Raw genomic sequence first — 24954 nt, 5'->3', positions numbered from 1 at the left:
TGCCAGGCCTGTGCCAAGAACTGCAACAGATACAAACATGGATAAGGGGCAGCAGGCCACCCGAAGGAAGTAACATCCTGATAGAAATAATGCCCTTTTGGCTTTCTTATATTCTCTGCCTTGCTAGTAGCTGCCCTTTGTGCTCGGTCCTGTTTTCACCCATCTGCTTCGTATTCTGTACATCTTTTTACCCTCTCTGCTTATCTCAAAGCCCAGCCAAAAGTAGCAGCTCAATACATCTTTGAATGAATGTGAATTTTTCTCCTTGACTCTTATGGAGTCAGTTCCCTAAACTGAGGTTTCTCTCGAAGTTTACTGAGCTCATATCACAATAATTTCAACTGTCCAAGCCAAATAGAGAAGAATAACTTGCCAACTTAACTCACAAGGCTATTATGAGGAAAGAAAAAAAAAAATCAAGGGGTCTTGCAAATGTGAAAGGTGTTTGGATGACAATCCCCTGCACTTGCCCTGCCGTCATTACTACTGTCGGCTTTACTTCCTGTTTATTCAACGAATATTTCTGGAACATTTACCTTGTGCTCGGAGCTGGAGATGCAGATAAACAAGATACAGTCTCTGCTCTCATGGAACTTACATTCACATGTGTACTGGAGCACTGTGGGTCAAGGTAAAAAGAAATTTGAAAATCACTACCTACCCAGTCCCATCACTGTACAGAACACAGATGCCAGAGTGGCGTGCAGCATTTCCCCTTTCCATGCTTTGTTGCTTCTCACTGCCAAGCTCCTTATCGTCCATGACCCCACAGGGCAGGCCTTTCCCCCTTGGGTACACCCAGAGGATGCTTTATTAAATAATATTTAGAAGACTGGACCCTCTCTGCAAGCAGTGGCAACCGCTTTTCTTTAAATTCCCATTGATAGCATCCCCCATTATTATGTATTCCAGTCCTGGGTGTATAGTTAACATATCTGTTCTCTTTCCTCTTGCATTATAAGAGTCAGCCGGGGCCCTGGAAACCCTGGTACTAGTTATGATTTTCTTGCAGGCACTGAAAAATCACGTAGCCTCTAGGGTCCTAGATATCTGGGAGGGGAGAACTGGGGCGGGGGGGAGCGAGGGAGGGTTATACTGGTTCCTAAAATTATGGGATTCATGCCCAGTTCCCCACCTTCTCTTTTCGCTGTTTTCAGTCTGGGGGCTAACCACCAAGACATAGTCTCAGAGTTTAGTGAGGCAGCCTCCGTACACGGAGGCACACGCAGGGTACCCGGGAAGACGGGCTTGAAGACAGGTCTGGCACCGGGTGCGGCCTGCGAGCCGTGGGCGAACGAGAAGGACCTGTTGGAGCATGCGCATCAGTGATCCCCGCTGCCCCGCGGCGGCGGCGCGGGGGACGGGGTGGGGGCGGGCTCGCGGCGGCTACGTGAAGCGATTGGCTCTGCGCAGCGGAGGGCGATCCCGCTTCCGCCGGGCGCCGGAAGTAACTCTCCGCCCCGGTCAGTGGGCCATGGAGACGGTGGCACAGTAGCGTCTGAGTTGTGAGCATTGCGGGGCCGGCGGCCATGGAGGCCGTGCTGAACGAGTTGGTGTCTGTGGAGGACCTACTGGTGAGGCCCGGCCCTAAGGGAGGGAAAAGGAAGATTCGGAAGGGCGGGCCCTGAGGAGAGCCCGGGTAGGGGCCAAACCCTCTTCCCAGCATCAGCTTTGCCTAGGGAAGTCGAACTACGGCTCCCGGCAGCCCCTGCAGCGTCCGGCTCCTGCCCAGAGGTTCCAGTTTGCCCCGAAGGCTAATGGGAGATGTAGTTTCCTGCGCCACCACGCCTCAGCCTGGGGGCCTGGAGTTTGACGGGTGCTGAGTGCATGCAGGAGCTAGGAGGTCAGGGTGCGGGCACCCGATTTTCAGTGCTCCTAAAGTGGCAGGGGGAACACAATGACCACCTTAAACTTGCATATATTAGTCACAGTCCGGTACGGTGCTAATGACCTTTCAGGGGAGATCTCAATCTTTGTAGCTCTGGTAGGAGGTAGGCACTATTTTTATTCCCGTTTTTCAGATAAGAAAGGGTCCAGATCGGCAGGGTGGGGATGGGAGAAGCAGTCTCCGACGAGGGACTGCGTGGGCTGTTGTTGAGCAGTTCTGACAGCGTGTTTACTGTTCAGCCTTTCGGGGTCAGCTGCTCCGGGAGCGGTGCCTGGAGCCGCCAGCAGGTGGCATCTCCAGTCGGTACCACTAGGGGGAGGGAAGCAGAAGGGGGCCAAGACAGCCCGCCACTAAGAACCAGAATGCCTGGGTCCCAGAGATGGAGATGGCAGAACCTGGGGTACCAGACCCCAAGACCCGCAAGGGAAATGTGGCAGAGGGGAAGATGCAGAGTAACGGGGAAAGGGACACCCAGGTCCTGCTACAGTGTGGCTTGCTCCCTTCACCTCTAAATGACTCCTCTCCTCTCCTATGGCAGAAGTTTGAAAAGAAATTTCAGTCTGAGAAGGCAGCAGGCTCAGTGTCCAAGAGCACGCAGTTTGAATATGCCTGGTGCCTGGTGCGAAGCAAATACAACGATGACATCCGTAAAGGCCTTGCTCTGCTGGAGGGTGAGGTGCTAGGCTGGCTCCCCAGCTCTCCCCTTCCCAACTGCCATCGTCCTCAACCACTGTTGGCCTGGCTCACTCCCTCCATCTCAAGTTCGGGGATCCTTTTTCAGCATGGGACCTCACAGTGCAGTCACCTCACAGTTATTTACCAGTAAACGCACTGTAAAATAAGGGCTATACTTAGCCTGACTTCCACTGTACTTTTGGCTTGCCAGCTCATCGATGATGGTTTTGCCAGACAGAGTCATAGCATGTCAGTCCCCACTGGACTTTGGTGATCTGGTAGTCTAGACGTAAGGAAAGTGACTTGTCTCGGGTCACACAGCTGGTTGATTTATGGCTGAATTGGGACTAGAAGCTCCTGCTTGTGTGTCCCAGTCCCATGCTCTTTGCCCCCCACCCCCACCGTGTTGCTTATTTAGCAGCTTTTGTTGAAAACCTTTTGGGGGGGGGTGGGTGTGGAAGAAGTACAGAAGACGGTTCCCAAAACCTGTGAGCACATGGTGCTTTTATGATCAGAATCCTATTTGCTGCTGGTTTTGGATGGGTCACCATTTTTCAGAGGCCACAATACTTGACCTTTAAATTTCTCTGTACCCCCTTTCTCTTGGTCAAGTAATGGTGTATAAGCAAGCACTGTACTAGCCAAGGATGCCTGTTGCAAATCCATAAAAGTAAGACTCTTCCTTAATGCAAATCATCTCCGCCTCCATTTGTCTATTTCTCAGGTTTCCTCTACAGCAGGGCACAGCTGTAGAATTGGTCTCTAAACATTGCCAGTCTAGTTGAGGAGACAGTACAGACACTTGGGAAGATGTGTAAACACCTGCAAAACCACTTAGCAGCAAATTCTAATGCAGAGTACAACTGAACACATGAGCCTCTGGGAAGTCACTGAACTAAGAGTCAGGTGGGGTCTTTCAGGGAGGGGTGACTGAAGGTGAGTTTGGAGCTGTTTTTTTAAAGGGGGAAGGAGCGCAAACTGATTTTGAACACAATTCTGTCAGCAAGCTGCTGCAGTTAAAATACACAGCAGATGCCACAGCTGAGTAGAGATGCCTTTTGGCTTCTCTGGTGCCTTGATTTCCTTTCAGTTCACTTGGATGAACCAAAGTTGACTGTAGTGTTGATACCGGGGTGTGGATACTGGGGCATTGGGGCAGCTGGGGTTCATGCTGCCCCAGAGCTCTGGCTGGGAAGCCCGGAGTGACCGGAGCCGAAATGGAGGCTCAGGACAGTGACTTTCTCCCAGGATCTTATAGGTATTCAGGGAGTGGAGGGGGTCTCTGGGACACAGGCACTAGGAAGGGAGAGAAGGGGTTTTTACCCTCTTCCCTCCCCCCCTCCCTAGAGCTGCTGCCCAAAGGGAGCAAAGAGGAGCAGCGGGATTATGTCTTCTACCTGGCTGTGGGCAACTACCGGCTCAAGGTAAGGCGGAGAGCTCCTTCAGCCCTTCCACCCCGCCTGGGTGGCCGAGCTCCCTCTCGTCTCTCTCTCCCACGTCACAGAGGTGCAGGGTGATAGCAGGATGCTGAGGGAAGGTGAGAGACAGAGGATCCGATGCCGAGGGTGTGGGGAGCAGTGTGACGTCAGCAGTGGGGTGCAGCCCCAAGCCTTGGGCTGTTATCTCCCTTGGCTTATCAACCCCACACAGTTGGGGTGGTTTGTGGACTCTACTCCACTGGGTGGGGCTGGAGGGAGGGAGGGGGTGGAGGTAGAGGGAAGAGCCCTGGGGCCAGCGGAGGGAAGGCCCTTCTGATGGGTAGGAGGAGGGATAGAATTCTGAGGGGGGTGTGTCATTCTCCCTGAGTGTAGGAATATGAAAAAGCCCTAAAGTATGTGCGAGGGCTGCTGCAGACAGAGCCGCAGAACAACCAGGCCAAGGAACTGGAACAGCTCATCGACAAGGCCATGAAGAAAGGTGAAGGCCGTCCTCTCTGCCCTTCTCCCTCCGTCTCTGTCCACTCCCCACCCTCGTGTCTCCCTGGCCCCCAGCATCCCCAGGTGCCTCTCAACTGTTAAGTCCTCCTCCTTCCCTCGTGCCTGGGCCCTCTGGTCTCTCTTCAGATGGTGCCTTCCAAGCAGTTCCTCTCCAAACCCCCTTCTTTCTCCATCCCTCAGGGGTCCCTCACCCCATGACTCCAGATACAGAGGCACATCCTCTGTTGAGGAGCGGCGGGCAGCAAGATGGTGGCCGAGGTCCCTGCGGGGACTAGGTTTTTGGACTCGTGACGGTCTCCCTTTTCCTCTCCCCAGATGGTCTAGTGGGCATGGCCATTGTTGGAGGCATGGCTCTGGGCGTGGCGGGACTGGCTGGACTCATCGGACTTGCTGTATCCAAGTCCAAATCCTGAACGAGACGGCGTCTCTGCCTCTGCCTGGGGACAGACACGTGGAGCCCATGGAGGACACTGGAAGAGAGGCCCACCCATCCTCACCATCCCTTTCTTCTTCTGCACCTGTCACTGTCCTCTGTGACCTTCAACCTCCTCTCCCCTGGGACCTGTCCCCTAGCCCCAAATCATGTGTTTTGGGATGAGTGTAAATAAAATTGGGCTTTGGCTTGGGAACCTCTGTGTCTGTGTTGAGGAAGGGGCAGGTTCTGTTGGGCCCAGGGGTGGGGGTCATGCATGGGCCTTCCCTCTCTGTGCCCTCCTACTCCTGCCCCCCAGGCTGGTGTGGGGTTCTCCTTTGTCCGCTGAGCTGCCCAGCCCCTACACGCTTCCTCTCCGCCCCCCCCACCCCGCCCAGCCCAGCCCAGCCCAGCCACGTCCTTGAGCAGTGGCAGGCAGCATAGGGGCGTGCCCTTTGCCCGGATGTAGAATCCTGAGAAAAAGCAGTGACCAGAGGCGGAAAGGGCAGAGCTGAAGGGACACCATCTCCTCTGACCCACTCAGCTGCCTCTCAGCGTGTGGAGTTTTCCACACCAGGGGGGCCCCCACTCAGTTTCCTCCAAAACCTCCACCCTTCCCTCCCTTTGTCTTCCTGCGCCCTCCCCTTCCTCCCCCCCGATCCCACTCCTTAGAGGAGAGGGGCCACTGGTTGGGGGAAGGAAATGGGCATTTGGCGTGGAGTCGGCAGAGGTCTTGGGAGAGGTCAGGAACCCAGGACATCCCAGTTGCAGAAGGAAGGTCGGGACCCAGTCCCCACACAGCCTGCTTTGCCCAACACCCGGCCGGTGCCAGGCTCAGCACGGGCCTGCCTTGCCTCACTGCATTGCTTCACTGCGTACTTCTCGTTCCTCAGCCCAGCTTGGGGGGGATTGGGGCGGAGGCGCCCGGGGGAGCACAGAGGAGCCTGACACGGGGAGGAGGGGATGGGGGACTACACCTCAGCGCAGTGATGCCCATGTGACCGCCTGGGTGTAGGACGGGCCCCTTGGACTGAGCCCCAGCCTCACTTGCCAGAAGAGAACCAGAGCTGCCCCAGCCGTGGCCTTGGGGCAGGAACTGAGACCGTCTGTGCCGGGCCAGGTGCTCAGCCTCGGTTTGGGGTGGGGACCCAGAGGTTTCTAATCTCTCATAATTAATAGAGCTGGTGACAGTTCTGATAACTCTTTGCTTTTTAGTTTATCAGAGGATCACGTCCCGGGCTTGTGATTTAGGCCCCTTAGCAAGATCAAGCTTCTTGCCGAGAGTCAAAGATCATCCCGACAAGGGGGGAACTTCAAGTTCAGGAAGTTGAAGTTTGGGGGAAAGCAACCTCCTTTGGCCTCACCCTGGCCCTTGGGCGCCCAGACCCAGGGCATTCACCAAGTGTCGAGTATCGAGCGATTCATACTTGCGGGGAGCTTTGATCTGTAGTCACGATTCTTGTGAAGTGAGAAGTAGTAGTTCTAGTTCACAGAATCGGAAACAAGCTCAAGGGGCTCAAACTTCATGCCCACATCCCTTTGGTAAATGATGGACCTGGTTTGAATCCAGGTTGGTTGGATTCCAGAGCCATGGGTTTCTCCCAGATTCCCCATCCCCTTTTCGACCCTCATCTTCCTTGGAGACTCAACGCCTCAAGCCCTAGCTCTTTGAGTTTCCTGAATTGTTCTCACCAACATTCAGAGAGGGTGGCTCCGCTCCCTTGGCCCTTCCCCACTGAAAGGTGCAGGGGACCTGCCTGTGGTCAGTCTCCGTCTCTGTCTCTTGTCCCTCTTACTCCATTCTCTGGCCCCCGATTAAAGCTGAGTCAGAGGCGGATGCTTCCCCTCGGCTCCCAGTGCCTCCCGTGGGAACCCTTCCTTGGCGGCATCCGTTAGTCCCTCCCCGGTAAGTCCTCTCCCCACACCCTCGTGGGGCGGGGAGCCCAGGGCAGCCCAGAGACGTGGGGGAGGGGTGGACTTTTGGCCCGTTTCGTTTATTCCGTCCATCTCCTCTTCAACAGCTGCCGTGCACTCTTGTCTCACTCCTCTGACCGACCTGCAGGGAAGCGGAGAGACCCAGAGAGAGGGAAGAGACCAACCAGAGACAGACCTGGGCCAAGGAAGAGGCAGAGGCTGCAGGCTGCCTCCCTCTCTCTTCCCAGCCTGCCTTAACCGCCGTCCTTAGCCAAAGCCCCTTCAAGTTCCCCTGGGGCTCAGCCCCTCCCCTTCTCTGGGGCCCCAGGCTCCCCCCGGGGCCTGTGTCCCACCATGTCGGTGGCTGTGGAGATCTTCGGCTTCTTCATCGCAGCCCTGGGGCTGCTGATGCTAGGGGTGACCCTGACACACAGCAGCTGGCGAGTGTCCACCGTGCACGGGAACGTCATCACCACCAGCACCATCTTCGAGAACCTCTGGTACAGCTGTGCCACCGACTCCCTTGGAGTCTACAACTGCTGGGAGTTTCCGTCCATGCTGGCCCTCTCTGGTACGGGGTGGGGAGAGCTGAGGGGAGCAGAGGGAGGCGGGAGGTTGGAGAGACCCCGGCAAGGGTGGGTGCTGCCTGCGGTCTGACCTTGGGCGCCATACAGATACGGGAGGCCCAATCCAGCTGGGAGACCTGAGTTCCTGAAGCCGGGAGTGCCGGGGGCAGCCCTCTGGAACTGCGGTGGAGGCCTCACCACACGTGGCCCCCTGCTCTGACTTGACCCTGTCTTTGTGGCTACAAGTGCAGGCACTGGGGCCAGAGTGCCGGCTTCAGCACCTGCCTTTGACTAGCTCTGTGCCCCGGGCAGGTGACAAAATGAGCTGCATTTGACCCATCTGTAAGATTACGGTCATAATGGCACTGGTTCACCGGGTGGTCGTGAGGATTATATGCGATAAAATGCGCAAAATGTTAATGTGATGTGAGCATCTATATTCGCTCCATCAAATTCAGCATTTCAGTTTCAGGGTGGGAGTGCTGGGGCTAGTGGGGTGAAGAGGAAACTTCATCTTGGATTCTTGGGGGGTGAGATACTTAAAAGTCTCCGTAGCTTCGCCAGGCTTCCACTGGAGCATTGGTCTCACCTCCATGGTGAGTTCTAAAGGACTGTTTTAAAGGGAGTCCTCTTGCACATCTCAGTGTCCACTGTAAGCAGGGGTGTGTGTGTGTATGTGCTTGGGGTTCTTGGGTCAACGTACTTTTTTGAGCTTCTTGGCGGGCTGGAGCCTACAGCTCTTTTGGCCCAGAAAGTTCCTCCGTGGTGGCTGAAGCATCGTCCTGCTCCCTGCTCACCTATGAGTAGCACCCGCATTGTCCCCCAGGAGTCCTTCAGTCGGCCCCTCGCCAGGCCAAGAGGGGATGACAAGAAGCCCTGTGCAGTGCAGCTCCCGTGCCCTCACTGGGTGCTCACGAGGCGTCATGCTTTTCCAGGCCCCCTGCTGCAGGGGCCAGGTGGTAGGGGAAAGAGCCGAGGTCAGCATGCCACGAAATCGCCCCCGTGTATGTCAAAGGTGCTCTGAGCCGTTAGGGAGTCCAGGTGGGTCTCTCGTGCCCCCACTATTACCAGAATCTCCTGAGGCATCTACAGGGGCTTCATGCTCTCATCCCATCCAGGATGCCCGCCCCCCCCCCCCGAAAAAAGCCCTCTGTAAAAGTTGAGTACAGTCTGGGCCAGACACCCAGAACGCTGGGTGGCCAGAACAAACATTGGCGGCAGCCACTCAGCAGCCCTGGCCACCCCCTGACTTACCCCTCAACCACACCATGGTGTAAGGAGGGGCCCCAACTTGGGCTGCTGCTTGAAACCTCTCGTGAGTGTGCACGAAAGACAATGAAAGACAGGGGTGCGAGGGTGTGCTGAGCGGGAGGGCAGAGAGCGCAGCTGCCCAGGCTGAGGTTCCAGGCATTGTGCCGCACGCTTCACATGCGCCATTTCAGTGCTGATAACAGCCCCGCTGTTGGCAGTGTTAGTAACCTCATCTTCCAGAAGCTGGAAGACTGCAAGGTGTCCTGCCCAGAGCCACACAGGTGGTAGGGGGGCTGGAATCCAGACTCGTGTGTATCACGAGCCCGCTGATACTTCCTTCCCAGGCTGGTTCTGGTCCTGGGAAGGTTCCTATCAATTATTCACCTCGCAGCCACCCAGCCCATGCTCTTATGGGCCCTTCAATAATCTCTCTTTGTCTACGAGAGCTACCTGAGGATCCGGAGCTGGTCTGCCCCAGGTGGGGATGGCTGGCTGGATGGATGGGGAGAAGGTGGGAACTCCGGAAGGAGCGGCTGGGAATAAGAAAATGCTCCCAGAGAACTCTGTCGCTCTTCCCTGCTCCCCAACTCTGGGCCGCTTCACATCCTCCTGGCAGGGACCCAGCCTTTCCCCTTCAACACAGGTGGCACTGCCCCACCCGGTAAAGGGGTGCAAGGTTCTTGGGAGTGCTTGGCAACTATCAAAGACAGAGAAGGAGGAAGCGGGGGCCAGAAAGGGAGCAGCCTTTTTCTTGGAGTTTGAGAAAGGGGAAACAGGCACTGAAAGCATGTGCGCTAGACTGACCTGGATTGGTCCTAGGCCCAGGTATCCCACGTTCCAGATAAGAAACTGCCCTTTACCCAGTGACCCATAGGTCACTGCTGCCCCCTATCGGTCACTCCAGGAAGAGGCTCAGTTCAGGATGTCGGGCACTGCGCTGGGCACTAAATGGGACCTGGTAGATGTGGGGAGAGGGAGGGGGTGCTTGGGTGCAGTGTCTGTAATACCCAGCAGAGCACGGCGGTTCTCAACCAGGGGTGATTTTTTGACGATGTCTAAACATTTTGATTGTCCTGTTTGGGGGGATTGCTACTGGTGCCTAGTGGGCAGAGGCCAAGGATGCTGCTAAACGTCCTACAATGCAGAGAATGCCCCCAGAACAAAGCATTATCCGGCCAAAGCGTCAGTGGCGCCAAGGAGAAGCCCTGTAATGGAGGTAGAGGCGAAGTGCGCCTGCGCAGGCGGGAGGGTCAGGCGGCGCTGAGCCTCGTTGGCACTGAGGTGAGCTCCTGGGATGGAGGGGCGTGTGACCCCTCGGCCTGACCCCTTAGTCTGCATGGGGCCTGAAGGACAGGGAGAGGACTTGAGGGCTTTTAGGGACTGAGGCCTGAGCAGATTGTATAAGGGGCTGCCTGTCGTAGCCGGGAGAGCAGATGGAGGGGAAGGGGCCGGCTCCGGGACCCATGGCTGTGTCCCACCTCCCTAGGGTACATCCAGGCCTGCCGCGCGCTCATGATCACCGCCATCTTCCTGGGCTTCCTGGGCCTCTTCCTAGGCATGGTGGGGCTGCGCTGCACGAACATTGGGGATCTGGAGCCCTCCAGGAAAACCAAGCTGGCGGCCACCGCAGGGGCCCTAAACATACTGGCTGGTAATTGGGGGCAAGTGATGGGGGGACGCTGTGCCGTGGTGGGGGTGGGGTGGCCCGTGGCCCAGACTGCAGGGTTGCCTCACCTTCCCCTTTGCATTGACACCTGCCCTCTCTCCCAGCTCACCCCACTCTCACCCATACTCACCAGATCCCTTGGTTACAAATCAGTCCATCAGCAATGTTTCTTGAGCCCGCACTAGGAGCCAGGCAGTGGGAGGGACTCCAAAGGTGAGAGTTTCTGCCCTCCAGAGCTTACAGCCTGGATGGGAAGACCAGAGTTAGGACATGCGTGCGCGCGCGCACACACACACACACACACACACACACACACACACGCTGTACACAATAACAGTACCATGTGAGTCACCATCCCTTTTCAATTTGCAAAACATTTCTGCACACATCAGCTCACAACAAGCCTGTGAGGCAGGGCAGGTCTTGTCCTGTTCTCCAGATGTGGAAACAGGCTCAGAAAGGCCAGGTGGCTTGCTGGAAGACAAGCCCCAGGGGGCGGCCAGGCTGGACCTATTGTCCGGGGGCCCGGCTGGCTTCAGGCCTTCATGCACCGAGCGGTGAAGACCTGGCACAGCGCTGAGGGCTCTAGGAGGCCAAGGAAAGGGGGGTCAGGGCAGGCAGGGCTGATGGGGAAGACTGCTTGGGCTTTTGAGGATGGGGAGGACTTGGATGAGCAGATTCCCAGCGAGGAAACTGTGGTCCAGGCGCTAGAGGTAGGAATGCCAGGGCAGATCGGGGATAAACAGGGGGAAGAGGGGCTGAGGAGCAGAGTGGAGACCACAGGAGAGGTGGGCTGCGGTAGGGTCCTGGGGGCTGGATCGAGCAGCCTGCAGTTGACGTAGGAAACATAGGAAACGGAAGAGTCATGAGCTGGAGAGGGGAAACGAAAGGGATCCAGTGAAACTTGCTCTTGGACTTGAAGCCCACGTCCTGCTCTCCGGGCCGCCCTTCCTCCACAGGGCCTAGTGCGGTTCTCCTCTCTCTCCCCCAGGTGTCTGTGGGATTGTGACCATCTCCTGGTACGCCTTCCACATCACCCGGGACTTTTTCGACCCCTTGTACCCCGGAACCAAGTGAGTGTGGGAGCCCCACCCACGGGGGTAGTGGGTGGGCCTCTGCCCCACCCTGAGCTAGCACCACCTGCTCATCGTCCTTGTCCCCAGGTACGAGCTGGGCCCCGCCCTCTACCTGGGCTGGAGCGCCTCCCTGCTCGCCATCCTGGGTGGCATCTGCCTCTTCTCCAACTGCTGCGGCTCTCGGAACCAGGACCAAGGCGCCAGGTAAGGGAGGGCGTGCCGCGAGGGGCGGGGCGCGGGGCGAGGGCTGCATCTCCCTCTGACCCGGGTTCTCTCCCCTGCCAGCATCCGGCTTCCGTACAAGGCCCCGGCAATGCCCGCCAAAAGCCTCGCTGCCCGCCTGCCCACCTCGGCCTCGGATGAAGAAGGCGACAGCAGCTTTGGCAAGTACGGGAAAAACGCTTACGTGTAGGTGGCCTGGCCTGTGGACCCCATTCCCTTCCCACTGCCCCCAGTGGAGAGGGGTCCCCGTAAACCCGGGGCTGCAGGCGCAGGACCCTGCTCGCGGTAACAAGCTCAGGGCCAAGCCACGCTTCAGGCTCCGCCCCGTGCCCGGAAGCCGCGCCCAGCTCTGACCTCAGGCTCCGCCTTCCCTGTTGGAGCTCCGCCCTGGTGACGCCTCTTTCGTCTGGCCCCCTGGATCCTCTCAGGCCAAGAACAAGCTTCCTCAGAACTCACCTCTGGCCCCTGAGGCTGGACCCCTCTTAACCTTCTGAGTCTGGGTTCTGGGCCGTTAAGGGGGCGGAGGCGTCCCCGAGTGTTTGTGGTCTGTATAAATACTTGCATAAATAAATTTGTATTGCGAACTGTTCAGGGGTTGAAGGTGTCATGAGGCAGCTGGCCCAGCAAGGGACCCTGGGTGCCGCCTCAGTTCCTGGACCCCAGGCTGTCACCTGTTCTCCTCTCCATCGCCTTTGGACTGTCCCATCCAGCAGAAGAGGCGAGGAGTGACAGGTGATTTCTAGACTGTGGCACTGTCACAACTACCGATAAGGGCCATCAAGGAGCAGATAAGGAATATCCAGCTCTAGGAACCGGAATAGCAGAGATACCCTCTGGCCAGACCTTTCTCACAGCTGTACAAGGAGACAGTTGGTCTAGAGCAGAGTTTCTTTACCTGGGCCTGAGAGTGGATATCAGAAACTGACAAGCCCTTTGAAACTGTGTCAAATCAACCAGGCCTGGTGCAAGTACAGTTTTCTGAGGACGGTTCAATAACTTCCAGAGGGACTTCCCTGGTGACGCAGTTAAGAATCCGCCTGCTAATGCAGGGGATACGGGTTCAAGCCACGGTCCGGGAAGATCCCACATGCCGCGGAGCAGCTAAGCCTGTGCGCCACAACTACTAAGCCTGCGCTCTACAGCCCACGAGCCACAACTACTGAAGCCCGCGTGCCTAGAGCCCGTGCTTCACAACAAGAGAAGCCACCGCAATGAGAAGCCCGCGCACCACAATGAAGAGTAGCCCCCGCTCGCCGCAACTAGAGAAAGCCCGTGCCCAGCAACAAAGACCCAACTCAGCCAAAAATAAATAAATAAATAAATTTATTTAAAAAAATAATAACTTCCAGGGCTTCCCTGGTGGCGCAGTGGTTGAGAGTCCGCCTGCCGATGCAGGAGACATGGGTTCCTGCCCCGGTCTGGGAAGATCCCACATGCCGTGGAGCGGCTGGGCCCGTGAGCCATGGCCGCTGAGCCTGTGCGTCCGGAGCCTGTGCTCCGCAACGGGAGAGGCCACAACAGTGAGAGGCCCGCGTACCGAAAAAAAACCACAAAAAACAAACAAAAAAAAAACAATAAAATAAGGCACAAATGAACTATCTATAAAACAGAAACAGACTCATAGACACATGTACCGTTTTCAACACTATTTTCTTCTTTGCTAGAAGCTACAGCAGCAAGACCGGGGCCCTGCCCTCAGAGAACTCACAGGCTGGGAGCAAACAGAAATGCAGACAGCTAGTTACCATGTAATAGGCAAGGTGCTAAGGCTACTCCAGGAATCTTCCAGTTTTTGAGGAACTAGCTATGAGAAACTCAGCAACAAACTGCTTTAGGTCTTGGGCAATGATGTCAACAGCTGAGTACTTACCAGACGCCAGGCACTGGGCTTGGTACGGTCTCATTTAATCCTCACAATTTCTGGGAGGTGGCTGTAACAGAGTCAAAGAGGCAAAGTGACCTGTCCAAGCTAGTAATAATTGGTAGTACAGTAATTAGTAAGTAGTGGGCCCAAGGTCTGAGACTGAAGACCCAAATGGCCTGTTTCCCAGAATCCCTGGCTCTCCAAACTAATCCATGTCAATTATTATTATTAATAATATTTTAGTTAGTTAGTTAGTTGTGCCAGGTCTTAGTTGCGGCAAGTGGGCTCCTTAGTTGCAGCTCATGGGCTCCTTAGTTGCAGCACATGGGTTCCTTAGTTGTGGCACATGGGCTCCTTAGTTGTGGCATGCAAACTCCTAGTTGTGGCATGCATGTGGGATCTAGTTCCCTAACCAGGGACTGAACCCAGGCCCCCTGCGTTGGGAGTGCAGAGTCTTAACCACCGCACCACCAGGGAAGTCCCTAATCCTTGTCAATTAAATTTAAAGCTCATTGAGGTCTTTAGGTGGGAGCGCCCCAGTCTTCAGCCTTCCAGATCCTAGCATTAACCTCTTCTGCCCCTGCGGGCCCAGGAAGGGTCTGTGCTGCCCTACCACATGACACTGGATCTAGAAGCTTCTAGCCTCTAGAAGCTTTGGCATAGTGTAGATTCCCCAAAGACCAAGGTGTTTCCCAAGGTGGGGACCAAGTCTCCACTAGTACACAGGAGCTGGCAAAAATTGCTCAAGGTTTCCCTTGAGGAGTTAAGGTTTCAAATGGGGTTCTGGAGATCTTTCCTAGAGAAGTTCAATGAATGACTTGGGGACCCAATCAGCATCAGAGCATCAGGAGCCCCTGGGGTCTGGCTCTGTCCTATCAAGGTCAGTGGGGGAAGACTGAGTGTGTCACTGAGTAGACAAATCTTACAGCAAGCAGAACCTCTGTGATTCTTTTTATAGCAACAAAATAGGAAACAAAGTCAGTAAATTTAGGAAACAAACCAAAGAGATTGTGCTGACTCAGTGGAAATCTGACAGGAATTCCGACGCAGGTGATCACAGTGCAGCACAGAAGGTGTTTCTCAGCCCAGAAATGGCCTTTTTTTTTTTGGCCATGCCTGTGGCTTGTGGGATCTTAGTTCCCCAACCAGGGATCGAACCCAGGGCCCCGGCAGCAAAAGCACCGAGTCCTAACCATGGGACCACCAGGGAATTCTATTTACTTTCTTGACGATACTTCTCGGTGGAGAGAAAAATAGAAAGGTTAGGATCTAGGAAAGTTTCCCTTCCTGAGAGCAAGATAATTAATCTAGGCCAAGAGTTCACAGCCAGCAGACTGAATTCCTGATGTCCCAGTTACTATTGCTGTATAACCAACCATCTCAAGGCTCCAAGGCATAAACCATTTTATTATACACAGAGATTCTGCAAGTCAGGAATATAGACAGGACACAGCAGAGACAGCCAGTGTCTGCTCCACGATGTTGAGGACACGGCTAGGAAGACTCAAATGGTTGAGGGTAACTTGATGTCTGGGGGTTGGAATCATCAGGAAGCATCTTCACTCCTATGATGGAAGCCTGGGCTGGGATGGCTTGAAGGCTTGGCTCAGCCGGACCCGTCAATGGGAGGACCTGCACGTGGCCTCTGGGTGTAGCTGGGCTTCCTCACAGCATGGCAGCTTCAGGATGGTTGTGTTTCTTACATGGTAGCTGAAGGCTCCCAAAGCAAGTGTCCTGGGGACAAGGCAGAAGCTGCACTGCCTTCTACCACCTTGCCTTGAGTGTCATGTGATCACTCTTCTACCACTTTCTACTGGTCCAAGCACTCATAAGCCTGCCCAGATCCCAGGGGAAGGGGACCAAGCACCACCTTTTGATGAAAGGATAGTAAAAAATTTTACAGCCATTTTTCAAAACCACCACACTGAGGACTGTCTCTAAACCCTGTCCTCACCACCACTGAACACGAAGATGTCACCAACACCACTTGCCCAACCAAGTCTCCAGAGGAAGGGCAGGAAGCTCCTCAGGAAGACACTGGGAATATTTGGGCCAACCCCAAGGAAGTCCCCAGTAGTGGGGAGAAGAGCCTAAGACGTTCCTTAACGCCAACTTGGCTGGATCTCATTAATATCTTACTGAAGTAATTTGTGCAACAAATATTTCCTAAGCACCTGGTTGGCTATGTTGCAACAGGGTACGGGGCCTTAAGACAGCAACTCCAAGGCACTTAAGAGCTCACAGCTTGCAATCCACTTAGAGAAGGTGTGGGTGTAAGAAGCTCTAATAGCACAGAAGTTACAGCACCCAGGGCCACCGAGAACACGGGCCTCTATACTGTGAACTTCCTGACGCTTCCCAGAAACTTCTGGGTTCTCTCTGCTGCTAATAATTTCACACACCACAGCCCCTGGTAAGAGGGGCTTCCTAAGGACAAGTGCTGCCTCAGACAGGCAGCACCAAGAATGAGGTCCCAGTCTCTCCCATCTGGTTAAGAACCAGAGGACAAAGACAGTGCTGGTGCCTTCTGTGGCACCTTCTATACCCCCATCCCCACCCCTCCCCTCACTCCACTTCCCCATAACCAGTCCTGGGAGCCAGCGGTACTCAAAAGATACCCGGAGGAACTATAGAAACAAAATTTAAAAAAAAAAAAAAAAACAACTAAATCAATAACCCAAATAGTGACATAAAGCAGCCAAGGGGCTTCCCTGGTGGCGCAGTGGTTGAGAGTCCGCCTGCCGATGCAGGGGACACAGGTTCAATCCCTGGTCCGGGAAGATCCCACATGCTGCAGAGCAACTAAGCCCGTGCGCCACAACTACTGAGCCTGCGCTCTAGAGCCCGTGCTCTGCAATAAGAGAAGCCACCGCAACGAAGAATAACCCCTGCTCACTGCAACTAGAGAAAGCCGGTGCACAGCAATGAAGACCCAACGCGGCCATAAATAAATAAATAAATACATTTATACATATAAAGAAAAGAAAGCAGCAGCCAAGAAATGCAAAGACCTGGGGGTGGCAGGAGAATGGGACAAAATCTCTCACGGTCAGGGACCATGAGGGGCAGACAGCAGGAGTAGGAAAAGACACAGAGCAGTGAGTTCGAGAGACAGGAGACCCATCAGCCTCACCCCCAAAACCCCACAGGACCACACAGGCAGGCTCCTCCTCGCACAAGACCTTTTATTACAACAGCGCTCTGAGGGCTCGGCCCACTGCCCTGCCACAGTCCCTGGGAGCAAGACTGGTCTTCCCTGGAGGACAGGACACGAGCTTCGTTGGGCTCCTCTCTTGGTCCAGGGGGAGCGCCTTTCCTTTCGGTGATGCCCTCTCCGAGGCCAGGTGATGCAAGGCCTTCCTCTCTGCGGACGCCTAGGGTCATACAGTCCACTTCAGGCACCTGCAAGGCAGAGGAGGCCCAGGATGAGCAGAGGGTCCAGGAGGCTGTGGGGGGAGGAGGGGGAGGGTGTGGACCCGGGGGAGGCCCCTCTCACCTGGTCTCCTGGTGGGTGCCCAGGCAGCGCACAGTACAGTACCGGGCGCCGCAGCTGACACAGGTGTAGGGGGAGGGGAAGCCACAGACAGCACAGAAGGGGCGCTGGGGCCGGGATGGGGGTCCTGCACAGGCCGTCAGGTAGTTGGGGCCCTCAGCCACACTCAGGTTCTGCAGAGACAAGGGGGCTGGCCCTGTGACCCCTCTGTCCCCTTGCAGGAACACCTGCCGGGGCCAAGGATGTCTGCAGGTGCATCCCTGCCCTGTGGGGTCCTCCCCAGCCAGCTCCTCTCACCTGCTCCTCCAGCAAGGCCTGAAAGTTTTTTCGGAAGCGAAGTTTAAAATGATCACCTCGAGTTTTCTTCTTTTTCTTTCCTAGAGGTCAAGAGCAATGAGTTACTTGGCACGTGCCAAGGAAGACACTGGTTCTTTGCTTCACCGTTCCGATCCCCCATGTCCATTCATTGCCCAGGTGCCCACCTGGGTTCTAAGCCGGCCTCTCTCTACCACCCTTCCCTGCCCCCCACTTCTCCAAGCCGAGCCTTCCTCCATCTCCACCCTCCCTATATCTAGAGCTTTGTGTCCGAGCTCAAGGGATCTCAGAGCTCATCGGCTCCCGCTTCTTCATTCTACTGATACATACAGGAAAGGAAACTGAAGCACAGAAAGGGAGAGCAGCTGGCTCAAAGGAGCCAGAGGAGCTCCTGGATCACCCATCCCCCAGCCTGATGTCCTTACAAACCCTGACCAGGGCAGGCTCTTCCCTCCTCCTGCAGCCTTGTCTCCTGGCACCTGGCCCCCGCTTCCTCCTCCACCCGACTCACCAGTGTCTGCATCATCATCAAACTGAGGCAGCCGCTTGCCGAGCTGGGGGAGCCCTGCGTGGGGGTCGTCCTGGAAGTTGTCATTCTCCAAGGCCTCGAGCTGCCTGTTGATGCGGCGTTGCCGGGCCGCCCGGTCCAGCACCCGCCGCTGTCCAGGGTCCTGGGAGCGAACTAGATGGGATGGGGCCAGAAGAGTTATGGGGTCAGAGAAGAGAGAAGCTGGGGCGGCCTTGGCTCTGGGCCGTGTGTGGAAGACTTCCAGGGGTTGGGGAGGCACAGCTCTCTGATCTCATCCTAGTCCCCCAGCCCTTGGCCCCTGTATCTTCTCCCAATATATCACCCACTCTGGCTGCTTCCTTCCCAGCTACCTAAGGCTGCCGTTTCAGTCACTCATGCCTGTTTTCTTTTTAAAAAAATATTTATTTATTTACTTATTTATTTATTCGCCTGCGCTGGGTCTTAGTTGCGGCACGCAGGATCTTCATTGTTGCATGTGGGACCTTTAGTTGTGGCATGCGGGATTCTTAGTTGCGGCATGTGAACTCTTAGTTAAGGCATGCAGCATCCAGTTCCCTGACCAGGGAACGAACCTGGGCGCCCTGAACTGGGAGCATGGACTCTTAGCCACTGGACCACCAGGTAAGTCCCCATTCATGCCTGTTTTCTATCCTTTTGGCCCCAGCCTTTCCTCCCAATCCCAGACCCAGCCAATGAAATGCCTCCTGGAGACCTCTCACTGCTGGCCGAAATCACACAACCATGGTGACGGAGACCACAGTACACTCGGGGCTTCCAGGCTCCACTGGGACCTTGATGCACTCAGACTTCACACTCAGCAATCTCATTTCCCACCTAAAAGGAACTGAGCCACCATGGAGAGATGCTCAACCATCAGCCTACCCTCAATCATAACTGCATGGGTACCCCCGTCCCTCCATTCCAAGTGGATGCACCCCCAAGTCCCACTGCTAAACCCAAACCCTCTACCTCTAGCTCGAGTCCTCCCTGACTCTTGCATCTTCAACCCCTCCCACTCAACTGGTACTTTCCCCTCCATAGAAAAACCTGATCAACTCTCACGTGTCTATCCAACTTCATACCTACTCTGCTTTGAGAGCGCAGTCCATGGTAAGTCTTATTTCCTTACCTCCCATCCACTCCTAACCAACCCCTGGCAAACCAACTTCCATTCAATGGGAACCACTCACACTCAGGACACCAGTGACCATCTAGGGCCAAATCCAGTGTGTTTGCTTGAGCTCTCCATAGCCTGAGACTGTGTCTATATGTCACATTTTAGTAATTCTTGCAATATTTCACACGTTTTCATTATTATTATCTTCGTTATGGTGATCCGTGACCAGTGATCTTTGATGTTACTATTGTAATTGTTTTCGGGCATCACAAATTGCACCCATACAAGACGGCAAACTTGACTGATAAATGTGTGTGTGTTCTGACTGCTCTGGCAGTCGGCTGACCCAAGTCTCTCTCCCTGTCCTCGGGCTTCCCGATTCCCTGAGACCCAACAATATTGAAATCAGGCCAATTAATAACCTTACAGTGGCCTCTAAGTGTTCAAGTGAAAGGAAGAGCTACATGTCTCTCACTTTAAATCAAAAGCTAGAAATGATTATGCTTAGTGAGGAAGGCATGTCAGAAGCTGAGACAGGCCAAAAGCTAGGCCTCTTGCACCAAACAGCTAAGTTGTGAATGCAAAGGAAAAGTTCTTGAAGAAAATTAAAAGTGCTAGTTCAGTCAACACCTGAATGACAAGGAAGCAAAACAGCCTTACTGCTCATATGGAGAAAGATTTAGTGGTCTGGATAGAAGATCAAACCAGCCACAACATTCCCTTAATCCAAAGCCTAATACAGAGCAAGGCCCTAACTCTCTTCAATTCTACAAGGGCTGAGAGAGGTGAGGAAGCAGCAGAAACAAAGTGTGAAGCGAGCAGAGGTTGGTTCATGAGGTTTGAGGAAAGAAGCCAGGGACTTCCCGGGTGGCGGAGTGGTTAAGAATCCACCTGCCAATGCAGGGGACATGGGTTCGATCCCTGGTCCGGGAAGATCCCACATGCCGCGGAGCAACTAAGCTCGTGCGCCGCAACTACTGAGCTTGCGCTCTAGAGCCCACGAGCCACAACTACTGAGCCTGCGCGCTACAACTACTGAAGCCCGTGTGCCTAGAGCCTGTGCTCCGCAATAAGAGAAGCCACCTCAATGAGAAGCCCACGCACCGCGATGAAGAGTAGCCCCCACTCGCTGTAACCAGAGAAAGCCCGTGCGCAGCAACAAAGACCCAACGCAGCCAAAAATAAATAAATAAATAAGTAAATTTATTTAAAAAAAAAATTTTTTTTTTTAAATAGGAAAGAAGCCGTCTCCATAACATAAAAGTGCAAGTTGAAGCAGCAAGTGCTGAGGTAGAGGGACTTCCCCGGCGTCCTGTGGCTAAGACTCCACACTCCCAATGCAGGGAGCCTGGGTTCGATCCCTGGGCAGGGAACTAGATCCCACATGCTGCAACTAAGAGTTCGCATGCCGCAATTAAAGACCCGGCACAGCCAAATAAATAAATAAATATATTTTTTTAAAGTGCTGTTGTAGAAGCTACAGTAAGTTATTCAGAAGCTCTAACTAAGGGAATTCCCTGGTGGTCCAGTGGTTAGGACTGTGCGCTTTCACTGCTGTGGGCCCGGGTTCGATCCCTGACTGAGGAACTAAGATCCCGCAAGCTGCGCAGCACAGCCAAAAAAAAAAAAAAAAAAAATCAGAAGATCTACCTAAGATAATTAATGAAGGTGGCAACACTAAACAACAGACTTCCAATGTAGACAAAACTGCCTTCTATTAGAAGAAGCCATCCAGGACTTTCATAGCTCGAGAGGAGAAGTCAATGCCTGGCTTCAAAGCTTCAAGGGATAGGATGACTCTCTTGTTAGGGGCTAAAGCAGCTAGCTGGTAACTTTAAGTTGCAGCCAATGCTCACTTACCCTTCTGAACATCCTAGGGCCCTTAAGAATTAGGCTAGATCTATTCTGCCTGTGCTCTATAAATGGAAAAACAAAGCCTGGATGGCAGCACATTTGTTTACAACATAGTTTACCGAATATTTGAAGTCCATTGTTGATACCTACTTCTCAGAAAAAAAAGATACTTTTCAAAATATTACTGCTCATGGACAATGCACTTGCTCACCCAAGAGCTCTAATGGAGATGTACAACAAGATCAATGTTATTTTCACGCCTGCTAACACAATATCCATTCTGCAGCCCATGGATTAAGAAGTAATTTTGACTTTCAAGTCTTATTATCTAAGAAATATATTTCATAAGGCTATAGCTGCCATAGATAATGATTCCTCTGATGGAGCTGGGCAGAGTCAATTGAAAACCTTCTGGAAAGGATTCACCATTCCAGATGACATGAAGAACATTTGTGATTCATGGGAAGAGGTCAAAATGTCAACATTAACAGGAGTTTGGAAGAAGTTGATTCCGACCCTCATGGATGACTTTGAGGGATTCAAGACTTCAGTGGAAGTAACTGCAGATGTGGTGGAAACAGCAAGAGAACTATAATTAGAAGGGGAGCCTGAAGATGTGACTGAATTGCTGAAATCTCATGATAAAACTCATGGATGAGGAGTTGCTTCTTCTGGATGAGCCAAGAAAGTGGTTTCTTTTTTTTTTTTTTTTTGCGGTACGCGGGCCTCTCACCGCTGCGGCCTCTCCCACTGCAGAGCACAGGCTCCAGACGCGCAGGCTCAGCGGCCATGACTCACGGGCCTAGCCGCTCCGCGGACTAGGGGCACGAACCCATGTCCCCTGCATCGGCAGGCGGACTCTCAACCACTGCACCACCAGGGAAGCCCAAGAAAGATAAGATTAGATTTTATCTTGAGATAAAATCTACTCGTGGTGAAGATGTGTGAGGATTGTTGAAACAACAACAAATGATTCACAGTATCACATAACAGGGAATTCCCTGGCAGTCCAGGGGTTAGGACTATGAGCTCCCATTGCAGTGGGCCAGGGTTCAATCCCTAGCTGAGGAACTAAGATTCTGCAAGCTGTGTGGGGACAGACGGAAGGAAGGGAGGGAGGGAGGGAGGAGAAAGAAAGGGAAAGGAAAGGAAAGGAAAAAACAAAGACTTTTAAAAAATAGAATATTATATAACTTAGTTGATAAAGCAGTGACAGGCTGAGAGGATTGATTCCAATTTTGAAAGAAGTTCTACTCTGGGTAAAACGCTATCAAACAGCATTGCAGGCTACAGAGAAAACCTTCACGAAAGGAAGAGTCAATCAATGTGGCAAACGTCACTGCTGTCTTACTTTAAGCGACTGCCACAGCCACCCCAGCCTTCAGTAACCATCACCCTGATCAGTCAGCAGCCATCCACACTGAGGCAAGACCCTCCACCAGCAAAAGAAGTTACAACGCGCTGAAGTCTCACACGATGGCTAGCATTTCTTAGCAATAAAGTACTTTTAAATTAAGGCATGGACATTTTTAAAAGACATAATGCTATTGCACACTTAACTGACTATAACGTAAAAATAAAAAAGATTTCTTTTGGCCGCGCCGAGCAGCATGTGGAATCTTAGTTCCCCGACCAGGGATTGAACCCGTGCCCCCTGCAGTGGAAGCGTGGCGTCTTAACCGCCGGATAGCCAGGGAAGTCCCTAAACATAATTTTTATATGCACTGGGAAATAAAAAAATTTGTGACTCACTTTATTGCGATATTTGCTTTATTGCAGTGGTTTAGAACCAAACCTGCATATCTCTGAGATCTGCCTGTACTAAGCTCTTTGCATAAATGGAATTCTTTAATCTTTACGTCAACCTTATGAAATAGGTATCATTATCATCCCCAGTTTACTGGAGTTCAGAGGTTAAGAAACCTGTCCAAAGTTTACACAGCTATTAATAAGCACCTGGGTCAGAATTCAAACCCAGAACTGCCCAGCATCAAAAAAGATCCTCTTCAGTGCTGTACTATACTGCCTCCCTTCCAAGTACCAGGCGGTTCTGGGAATACAACCAGAGCTTACAGTCAGGTGGGGAATATAAATGATCAAATAAGCAAGCACAGTACAGGATAGTACATGCTAGGACAGGGAAGTACAAAGTACTACAAAGCACATGACAGAAACACATAACCGGGGCTTCGGGTAGTCAGTCAGGAAGATTTTCCAGAGGAAAGAATAGAAGTTAGCCTGATTGGGATGGGGGTGGGGTGTCTTAGGCCTTGGTACCAGCATGAGGGAAGGCCTGGATGAAAGACTGCAGTGCCTTCAATAAATTTTTTAAAGTTCTGTATGGCTGGTACATAAAGTATGTGTGTGTGTGTGGGGATGGGGATATGAAGTTAGGCAGACCATTAAGAATCTTACCTTTAAGTATCTAAAGGAATTTGGCTTTGGGACTTCCCTGGTGGTCCACTGGATAAGACTCCGAGCTCCCAATGCAGGGAGCCCGCGTTCGATCCCTGGTCAGAGAACTAGATCCCACATGCATGCTGCAACTAAGAGTTCACATGCCACAACTAAGGGGCCCGCCTGCTGCAACTAAGACCCAGCGCAACCAAATAAATTAAAACATTAAAAAAATAATAAAATAAAGGAATTTGGATTTGGGGATTTTATGGTGAGGGTGATGGAGATCCAGTGAGGGGTTTAAAGATGACATGACTGTATTTATTACAAGTCAATCTGGCAGAGTGTTCTGACCCTCATCTCTTTTTATCTGGATTCCTCAACAGCTTCCTAACTGGCCTTCCAATCTCTGAACCTGCACTACACAATAGAGCAGCCACTAGTCACATGAGGCTACTGAAATTTACATGTAGATTAATTAAGATGTAATTAATTGGGCTTCCCTGGTGGCGCAGCGGTTGAGAGTCCGCCTGCCAACGCAGGGGATACGGGTTCGTGCCCGGACCCGTGAGCCATGGTAGCTGGGCCTGCGCGTCCGGAGCCTGTGCTCCACAATGGGAGAGGCCACAGCAATGAGAGGCCCGCGTACCACAAAAAAAAAAAAAAAAAAAAAAAGATGTAATTAATTAAGATACATAAAATTTTAAATTCAGTTTCTCAATCTTGCCACATTTCAAGCGCTCAATAGCCACATGTGGCTACTGGCTGCCATACTGAATAGTGCTGATTAAGAACATTCCCATCATCCCAGAAATTTCTATTGGACGGCGCAGCTCTAGTCGCTCCAATCCATCCTCCGCATTGAAGCTGAACTCCCTTTCTAAGAGATAAATTTGTCTGGGTCACTCCCCTGCCTTAAAAGACCTTGATGGCTCTCCACCGCCCTCTCCAGAGAGTTCAAACTCTTCAGCAGTGTATACAGTGCCTTTCAAGGGTACCTTTTCCTAGCCTTCCAGCCTCTCTCCTCTGCAAGCCCCAGAACTGTGAACTTGGCTTCCTAAGCGATTTGCTTTTTCTTGCTCTCCTACCTTGGCAGGTGCGGTTCCCGCTGCAGGGAAGGAGTCCCCACGCACCTGCACTGAGCGAAACTGTGACTTTCAGGACTCAATCCAAGCGTTTTCCTTCCCTCCAGTCCCCTCCTTCCCAGATGCTGGGTTGGATGCCACTCCTCCCCAAGCCCAGGCACGCTGCATCCCTCTACCATAGCACGTATCACTCTGAAATGCCGTGGTAAGTCTGCGCGTCTGCCCAGCTCCCGGAAAGCCAGTTCTTGGATGCTAAGGATATTTTTTTCTTTCTCCATCCCCAGGGCCCGGCTTGCAGCAGGCATGAATAAAACGTGAACGGATGGTTTGGGGGTCTGCCCCGACGTCAGGACCCGAGGTCCTGGGTAGGAATTTAAGACTAATAACTGGTTGAGGGAATCCTAGGCCAGATTCGATTTTAGAGGAGGATAGGGGGCCAAGAGCCAGGGGCTCACATACCCGAAGTTTTCTTCTCCACCATTTTCACAACACAGCCGCCAGCTGAGCCTACTGCGCACGCGTTCTAAATCACGCGCTGTGGTTGGGTCATCACGACTTCCTGTGGCGCGTGCCCCTACGCGTGCGCAGTGTAATCCACCGCTTTGACTACGTAATGTTTCCTTAGAGACCAGAAAGCTTTCCGCCATATTTTATACGGGCAAAACTACTTCCGACCTCGGTGTAGTTGTGTAT

At 53.2% G+C, this 24954-nt stretch overlaps 3 protein-coding genes across 3 annotated transcripts; 2 read left to right on the top strand and 1 right to left on the bottom strand.

The window, feature by feature from the left end:
- The first annotated feature begins 1432 nt into the window (after window positions 1-1432).
- FIS1 (fission, mitochondrial 1) lies at window positions 1433-5129 on the top strand. The gene is made up of 5 exons (XM_082671517.1): window positions 1433-1574; window positions 2427-2559; window positions 3911-3987; window positions 4375-4480; window positions 4816-5129. The coding sequence occupies exons 1-5, from the start codon at window positions 1530-1532 to the stop codon at window positions 4911-4913; spliced, it is 459 nt and encodes a 152-aa protein (XP_082527643.1). The 5' UTR covers window positions 1433-1529; the 3' UTR covers window positions 4914-5129.
- Window positions 5130-6634: 1505 nt separating this feature from the next.
- Window positions 6635-11895, top strand: CLDN15 (claudin 15). The gene is made up of 5 exons (XM_082671414.1): window positions 6635-7397; window positions 10130-10294; window positions 11301-11382; window positions 11473-11589; window positions 11671-11895. Exons 1-5 carry the CDS (start codon window positions 7181-7183, stop codon window positions 11795-11797), a joined length of 708 nt encoding a protein of 235 aa, XP_082527540.1. The 5' UTR covers window positions 6635-7180; the 3' UTR covers window positions 11798-11895.
- A 4569-nt stretch (window positions 11896-16464) lies between these two features.
- Window positions 16465-24768, bottom strand: ZNHIT1 (zinc finger HIT-type containing 1). Its single transcript, XM_082670926.1, has 5 exons — window positions 24721-24768; window positions 17791-17961; window positions 17262-17341; window positions 16968-17137; window positions 16465-16873 (listed from the first exon to the last, which is right to left on the bottom strand). The coding sequence occupies exons 1-5, from the start codon at window positions 24740-24742 to the stop codon at window positions 16852-16854; spliced, it is 465 nt and encodes a 154-aa protein (XP_082527052.1). The 5' UTR covers window positions 24743-24768; the 3' UTR covers window positions 16465-16851.
- Window positions 24769-24954: the final 186 nt, after the last annotated feature.

This window comes from Grampus griseus (assembly GCF_964374135.1).
Source record: "Grampus griseus genome assembly, chromosome: 14".
NCBI lineage: Eukaryota > Metazoa > Chordata > Mammalia > Artiodactyla > Delphinidae > Grampus > Grampus griseus.
This window is presented reverse-complemented; position numbering and strand designations above follow the sequence as displayed.

What these genes read in the sequence shown, in the direction of transcription:
- FIS1 (XM_082671517.1), top strand. Translation starts at nt 1,530, where the DNA reads ATGGAGGCCGTGCTGAACGAGTTGGTGTCTGTGGAGGACCTACTG. An exon ending in TGGGCAACTACCGGCTCAAG is followed by an intron (nt 3,988 to 4,374) that starts GTAAGGCGGAGA and finishes CCCTGAGTGTAG; the next exon opens with GAATATGAAAAAGCCCTAAA. An exon ending in CGACAAGGCCATGAAGAAAG is followed by an intron (nt 4,481 to 4,815) that starts GTGAAGGCCGTC and finishes TCCTCTCCCCAG; the next exon opens with ATGGTCTAGTGGGCATGGCC.
- CLDN15 (XM_082671414.1), top strand. Translation starts at nt 7,181, where the DNA reads ATGTCGGTGGCTGTGGAGATCTTCGGCTTCTTCATCGCAGCCCTGGGG. An exon ending in GGCCCTAAACATACTGGCTG is followed by an intron (nt 10,295 to 11,300) that starts GTAATTGGGGGC and finishes TCTCTCCCCCAG; the next exon opens with GTGTCTGTGGGATTGTGACC. An exon ending in CCCTTGTACCCCGGAACCAA is followed by an intron (nt 11,383 to 11,472) that starts GTGAGTGTGGGA and finishes CCTTGTCCCCAG; the next exon opens with GTACGAGCTGGGCCCCGCCC.
- ZNHIT1 (XM_082670926.1), bottom strand. Translation starts at nt 24,742, where the DNA reads ATGGTGGAGAAGAAAACTTCGG. An exon ending in AGGCCTTGCTGGAGGAGCAG is followed by an intron (nt 17,138 to 17,261) that starts GTGAGAGGAGCT and finishes TTGTCTCTGCAG; the next exon opens with AACCTGAGTGTGGCTGAGGG. An exon ending in GGCACCCACCAGGAGACCAG is followed by an intron (nt 16,874 to 16,967) that starts GTGAGAGGGGCC and finishes TCTGCCTTGCAG; the next exon opens with GTGCCTGAAGTGGACTGTAT.